The sequence below is a fragment of the Montipora foliosa genome, chromosome 9 (assembly GCF_036669935.1).
Source record: "Montipora foliosa isolate CH-2021 chromosome 9, ASM3666993v2, whole genome shotgun sequence".
In the NCBI taxonomy this organism is placed as follows: Eukaryota; Metazoa; Cnidaria; class Anthozoa; order Scleractinia; family Acroporidae; genus Montipora; species Montipora foliosa.
Genome location: NC_090877.1, coordinates 15,249,257 through 15,256,756, shown reverse-complemented (window position 1 = coordinate 15,256,756; position 7,500 = coordinate 15,249,257). Strand labels below are relative to the sequence as shown.

General features: G+C 40.7%; 1 protein-coding gene across 1 annotated transcript in view; it reads left to right on the top strand.

Annotated features, from left to right (window-relative positions):
- Nucleotides 1-7,500, top strand: part of LOC137971308 (trace amine-associated receptor 7d-like) — a 15,235-nt gene that overhangs the window by 7,275 nt on the left and 460 nt on the right. The window contains exon 2 of the mRNA XM_068818124.1: nt 6,818-7,500. This exon is cut by the window's right edge and continues 460 nt beyond it. Coding sequence (XP_068674225.1) covers nt 6,843-7,500 — 658 coding nt within the window. The 5' untranslated portion in view covers nt 6,818-6,842. The remainder of the gene's footprint in view (nt 1-6,817) is intronic.

The following is a 7,500-nucleotide window of genomic DNA, read 5'->3' as shown; positions in this document are numbered from 1 at the left end:
TAAACATGAAACGTTAGTGATGTATTGGTGTATTTGTTAATTTATACACAGGCAAATTATTTTGTCAGTTAACTTTCAGGCTACCGAGATGCAACTTGTTTTGCCTGGCGTACACTTTTCTCAACAGCAACGGTGAATTGGTTCTTTTCTGATTTTAAAGCAATCCATTTTTCAGTTTTATACTTATGGAACTCGATAACTGAGGAATAAAACTCAACAGCTATTACATCTTCGAACATCTGCTTCCCTAATTCTCCGGTTAAACATGAAACGTTAGTGATGTATTGGTATATTTGTTAATTTAAACACAGGCAAATTATTTTGTCAGTTAACTTTCAGGCTACCGAGATGACTGAGGAATAAAACTCAACAGCTATTACACCTTCGAACATAATTCTCCGGTTAAACATGAAACCGTCGGTTAGTGATGTATTGGTGTATTTGTTAATTTAAACACAGGCAAATTATTTTGTCAGTTAACTTTCAGGCTACCGAGATGCAACTTGTTTTGCCTGACATACACTTTTCTCAACAGCAACGGTGGATTGGTTCTTTTCTGATTTTAAAGCAATCCATTTTTAATTTTTACTTATGGAACTCGATAACTGAGGAATAAAACTCAACAGCTATTACACCTTCCAGGGGCGGATCCAGCATTTCAAGTGAAAGTGGGGGCCGAACAAGAATACTAATCAGCGCGCGTTAGCGCGCCTCAGTAGCGCCTTAGGCGCTACTTTCTAGGGGGATCTGGGGGCATGCCCCCCCAGAAAATTTTGAAAATTTGGGTACTCTTACATGCACTCTGGTGCAATCTGGAACGTAATGTATCAGGATTCCATATTGAATAAAAATATAAGTTATGGTTATAATGATGCATGGTTTTTGACTCTTCGCTTCAAAGTCACAAAATATATATAATTGCCAACGAGTCAGGCCTTCTGAAGACAGAAGGCCTGGCGAGGCGGCAGCTTATAGAGCCGCGAGAAGATTTTTAGGCGGACGAAATCTCAGAAGCGCTTCAAATTTGAGTGTAATGTAGACCAAAAGCTGTAATGTAGACCAAAGCGATGAAATGTTGACCGTAGCGATAACCAATGAGAGTGCCGCACGAGTACGCCGCGTGATGTTTGCAGCCGCCAGGCGCCAGATCACGCAAGCTTGGCTCGTTGGCACTTTAGCGACAGCTATAACTAGTTATATATATAGGCATTAAGATTTTACGTTGTTACAGTCTCTGTAAGATAGGTTGACTGTAGACAAGTATTTTGCATCCAGTCTTCTTCCTCATTTCGAAAGGATAATATTAGCGCCCGTAAGTTGAAAGTTTATTCGCACAACTTTGGTCATACTATTAGCGAAAAATCACGCTTTAGCTAAAAAAATCAAAAGCTCCAACAGACTGCTTACAAAATGATAAAATTATTGTATCTTTTGACCAAAAAAAAATCTCCGACGAACTGAAAGGGGGGGCCTCGGCCCCCCCTAAATCCGCCGCCCCTGCACCTTCGAACATCTGCTTCCCTAATTCTCCGGTTAAACATGAAACGTTAGTGATGTATTGGTGTATTAGTGATGTATTTGTTAATTTAAACACAGGCAAATTATTCCTTTACTTTCAGGCTATACCGAGATATAACTTATTTTGCCTGGCATACACTTTTCTCAACAGCAACGGTGAATTGGTTCTTTTCTGATTTTAAAGCAAACCATTTTTAAGTTTTATACTTATGGAACTCGATAACTGAGGAACTGGGAAATTTAGAATGCCCAATTGTAGCTGTGTAAAATTTCATTCCGGGCTAATTGATTTCCCAGCATGTCACAGGGAGGCACATTCAATATTAATCACAGACTTATCAATCATGAAATTGAACCTAACAGCAATTATTTTACCTCAACGTTTGAGCGTGAGCCTGTATACCGGGAAGGCTTCCAGCACCGAATTCCCCGACGTCAACATTGTTTACTTCCTCCATAACTCGTTTGAAAACATGAATACAAAAATCCATGACATTCAGACGAAGACTGCTCAATTAATCCCCCCACAGACGCCAACCAAAGTTATTCCGTAAGCTTCGTCCACGTTTTTACCAGAACTTCGGACGGCGAGTCTAATCCGCAGGTCGCAGGTCACAGGTTGCAGGTCATGATTGTTTCACGAATACAGAAAGTATCCTAAACATTCTTAAAAGCTAACCTTAGGCCTAATTAGGCCTAAACAAACGTTTTTAGGCCTAATGGTAGCTTTTAAGAATGTTTAGGATACTTTCTGTATTGGTGAAACAATGACTGCAACCTGTGACCTGCGATCTGCAGATTAGACCCGCCGAATTTCGGAATGTGATCACCATTTTCCCGCAAAAAATTACCGACTTGAAGGCGACAAATCTCTCTTCGAAAGAGTTAAAAAACTTTCCTTCGACAAATTGGCTAACATTTTACCCTGGATGCCAGAGGTCTTCTCGCTCACCAGCGGCGAGGAGCGTCGAAGTAGTGCTGGTCGGCGAGAGACGACGGCGACCTGTACCATTTTTCCCCGGGTGAGAGAGTTAATCCATAAATCCTATAGAACGAAGAATGGTTCCGTGTCCCAGCACTAACCGCCACTGTCGATACGCGCAAACGAACTGAAATAGATTTGTGTTCCCCACAAAATTCATCTCGCCCCTAAATATGGTCATTCAATAAAAAATTAACTACTTTTTTCTGCTTAACGTAAGTTCACAGTACAATCTGATCGATCCTGAATGCTTTAACACTTTTCTGAATACGAAACACCTTTTGTGTTATGTTTTTAGCCTTCGTTGATGGATATCTACACCGTCAGGAGCTATGAAGGTAGATTGTGGACAAAATGTTCGACTCGTCGTTTCGTTATGGCGTTTCATCGTTTCCGCACACCGATACTTCTAGTCGAGTCGTTGTTTTCCGAGTTCGACTCGTCGAATTGCCAGTTCAACTCGCCGTTTTCAGAAGTCGACTCATCGCTTCGGGAGTTCGTCTCGTCATCTTGTCAGTTCATCTTGTCAGTTCATCGGGTTTACGAGTTCGACTCGTCAACGACCACATCGGTTCGTCGTCGTTTGTCGTTTAGCCGTTTCGATGTGTCGTTTCATCGTTTCGAATCGTCGACTCAGCAAGGCTATAATTCGACTTACATTACATGAAGAGTTACTTGATTCCATGCACTTATACATGAGCTATTTATCCATAACTGCTCCCTGCCAATAGCCTGCGAGCAGGCCCTCTGAGGGACTGGGGTTGGGGGTAGAATGAGGGCCTGCCAATGGGCCTGCCCGCATGGCTTTGTATTTTGAATGTCGCGTCCAAATTTTGGACGCAAAATATTGATTGGCTGAAATTAAATTACCTCGTGACGTCACCATTGACAAGCTCCGACAACAAGAAAGCCTCTTCGCTTCGCAGAGATGAGGTGGTCAGAAATGCGTCTGAGAAAATTGTAGAATGTTGCAATTTACCATAACTTTACATAATTAAAGGTCGGGCAACGCGATGCAATGGCCTCTCTACTGGAAGGAAGGAAGTTCTATCTCTGTTATCCACAGAATTCGAGAAAAGTCTTATTTCCCAACTGTTTTTCGTAGCGGCCAAAATACGAGGGCGACTTCATGTCACCGTGGCTGCCTCTGTTGCTGATTTAACGATAGAGGAACTCTACACGATTTTAGCAAGTGTTAGGCTAAGCCGAAAAGGCGGCTCCACAAATGATTGCTCGATCTCCTCGTAACTCCGCAATACTCCGATACACTTGAAAACAAAATATTCCAATTTTCAAATTATTGAATTAGTAAAATACATATCTATAACCACAATTGAAATAAAATGGTGTAGGTATTAGAATATCTGTCTAGTATTAAAGTGTGATGTAGCAGTTGTAATGTCTGTATTTCATTAAAATAAATTTAAAAAGATAATTCCGCTTCGCTTTACCGAAATTTGGCAGCAGTTGTGGTCGACGAGTCTCACACAGTGGAGATGCGGTCAGGGAAAACGAATGTCTCTATTACGATTCCCGTCGTTTGAAGTTTGTGTGCTAAATTTTTCCCTGACGAACGAAACACTTTTTCCGCGGAAGGGACTTCGACGAATTACCGTACTGAATATTCAGCTACGCTTTACAGCATCAGCAATAGTTGTTAGGCTTTTCTGGCGAAGGCTTCCTTCCTTTACAGTTTTTTTTAGTTTCTGCCTCGGGCAAATTGAAATACACAACGCGTGGGTTTCTGTTTTCTGTGCTTTTTTTCAATGTTTACTTCTGGTGCGCGCTGATTGGCTAATTTTTGACAGCTCTCTCAGCGTGACATCAGGAGGCGGCATTCAAAATTCAAAGGGATGCGTGCAGGCTCTCCTTCACTCCCACCGAAGAGAGAGAGCCTGCTCGCAGGCTACCCTGCCAACTGAAAATACATGTAGATTCTTTGAAGAGAATTCGTCTTGAATCGCGTGAATGATTGTTTTCAACGGAAATGGGATTGGATATCTAATAACACTACAAACACAGTTGTCAAGTTTACAGGATGCAGGGTTCGTCCCAGCATAGACATTCCTATGCAACTTTTGGAACAATACCTTCAATCGTATACTGCAGAACAAACATTGCTTGATCGATGCTCGACTTTTCTGTGTGTCGATCAATCAATCAAGCTTATTTTTTCCATTTCGGTCAATAAATATGAATGCGTGGAGAAAAACTAAAGAATCTTTTATAGGCTTTTACAAATTTGTAGTCCCACTCCCCCTTTAAATGACCTCAATTACAAAATATCTAATTCGGTGTCTGGGAATTGGGATAAGCAAGTAAAGACAGCTGTGTATTACATTTAAAGTGAAGTACTAATTAAATGGCAATAAGCAAAAATTATTCTGATGGTAAAAACTGTTAAACCTGTTTTTTGAAATATATTTTATACTGAAAAAGAGGGCTTGTTTAAAAATGGCAGAATGGCAGTTAACAATGTGTGATACGGTTAACCCATACAATTATCGAGAGCTAACCACCTTCAAGTCAGTGATTATTAGGCTAACCGAAGCGCTATTTTGGCTAACTGGGCGAAATGGTGAAATGGCAAAACGTCACTCCAGTTAGCCTAAACAACACTTTGGTTAGCCTAAATAGCACTTTGGTTAGCCTAAATGGCACTTCGGTTAACCTAGTTAGCCTAAAAATCACTGACTCAAAGGTGGTTAGCTCTCAATAATTGTATGGGTTAGCCATATCACACATTGTTAACTGCCATTCCGCCATTTCGTGTTTTAAACACACCCCTGCAAAAGACTTTCATTTCATGTGAAATGGTGTTCCATATATCAAGGAAATAAAGCTGCAGATGCAAGGCTTGACATACTTGCTAGAGGATTTTGACAAAAGCAACGATCTACCTTTTAATTTTTGACTTCAGGGTCTGTTTCCCTAACACAGATACTTACATAGATTTAGAACTTTCCAACATCTACAAGCTACACGAGGATGAAAAGAAACGCAAAGGCTTTATCGATGTGTTCTGACTTACTTATTTACAGTTTCTTTACACGAAATCACAGAACCTTTTCACAATTTCTGCGTTTTGGCATAGAATCCATTTTTGTGATTTTTTAACAAGATATTGTCTCTCCGTGGTTTGCTGTCAAAGAATGTATTTCTTGCTCCAGTTGGGTGTGATAGCCCCCAAGAAAATCAAATACAACGTTCTTTTGAGAAACTTTACAATCCTTGTGGATCCTCTTCCCACTCTTAGTCTTGTGTACTCTCGTCTTTATGTCTGGCTCGTTCTCCAATGCTCCCAACACTGCATACCGTTCCTTCAATCAAGATCCATGTGTTGCTTTCTTTGTCTATAAAAAATTGTAAATGCTTTCTTTATAGTGGAAGTGCACTTAGCTATCAAGCTACAGTCTGTGACAAAATTCGTTGGAACAGTGCACGACTATACAGATCTAAAGCTTTCCCACTTCACTCTCCCCTCTCAATGTTGTTTTAACGTGAGTTTCTGAGCCCAATTGCCAAAACAACATTGTGGGAGGGCAAGGTATTGTAAAGTGTTTCAACAATTTTGTCCGGGACTGTAGTTTACAGGCACCCCACTTTTAACAATGTGAAAGAAACAATTCAAAGTTAACAGAAACATTATTAAAAACCCCAACTGGCAAAAAGCAAACAGTTGACTATTTACAAAGCGTGGAAGAGTTGAATCCGGGACAACCGGAAACAAATCCTAACCAGAGGTTAGAACAGGATTTCAACCCGGAGCAGCCGCACATAAACCCAACGTCCTAACCACTCGACCACGCTGCCTCTAGTACAGCAATATCAGGTTTGTTAGCTTCATTCTCAGGAGCCTTCTCGAGCTGAAACGGTACATCCCAGATTATATATATTTTTTATTATCATTAGTAGAAGTAGTAGTAGTAGTAGTAGTAGTAGTATTTTCGATTCCTTAAAGGATTTATTTATAGGAAAGATATCTGTTTACAAACAGTGCTTTTGTCATTCAAATGTACCAACCACACGAGCTTCCAAAAGACCCTTTGTTTCGAGAGGCAATGAGGCTGTGGTTGGCACATTAATGACAATAGGTGACGTCAACGATATCTTCCCTATACGTCCTTTTTTGAATAAAATAAAAAAGGGGAAGAAACTCTCTAACCAACATTTCCCGGCCTTGGGTGTGAGTTACCAAACCGGTTGCATTTTATAGCGTTTACGAAAGGAAATTCTACATTGGAAGAGTGGGAATTACTTTTAGCGGAAAAAAATTCGATGGTGAACTTATTCCATGCCTTCATTTTGTTTTTTCAGACACTGATCTACTAACTCTGCACTGATGGACAACTCAACCGTGGTTTCACCAACAAACCATTCAAGTCCTACTAGCTGCAATATTGACACACTGAGCGCTGACTCTTACCACTATGGTCTTAACATCTTTATTATCGCTTTAAACATACCGTTTGCAATTTTTGCTGTCCTCGTAAATCTCGCCGTGATAGTAACTGTTTACAAAACCCTGGAACTCCGTAGTCCAGCTAACATTCTCCTGTGTAGCCTCGCCTTCTTAGACTTCTTAGTCGGCTTGGTTACACAACCTCTCTTCATTACGTGGCGGTTGATGTTGCATTACCCGTCAACAGTATGTCAATCAAAGGTTATTCACACTTTGTACGAAGCCTTTCTGTTCTTGTGCGTAGGGGGCTCTTTTTTCTGCCTGGCGTACGTCAGTACTGACCGCACAATGGCTGTGGCCAAACCCCTTCGTTACCGAGCAAGAGTCACCACTGAAAAAACCATCTGCAACCTTGTCATATTGTTTGTGGTATGGATTACTTTCATTGCCGTGCGATACTCGGGTATCGACGAGAAAACCAATCAGTTAATAACTTCAGTTATTGCGGGGATCTTAGTATTATATCTTCTTCTAGTGCAAGTAGCCTTAGTTATTAAAATCAAACGAAACATGTACAACGTTCACACTTTACACGCGG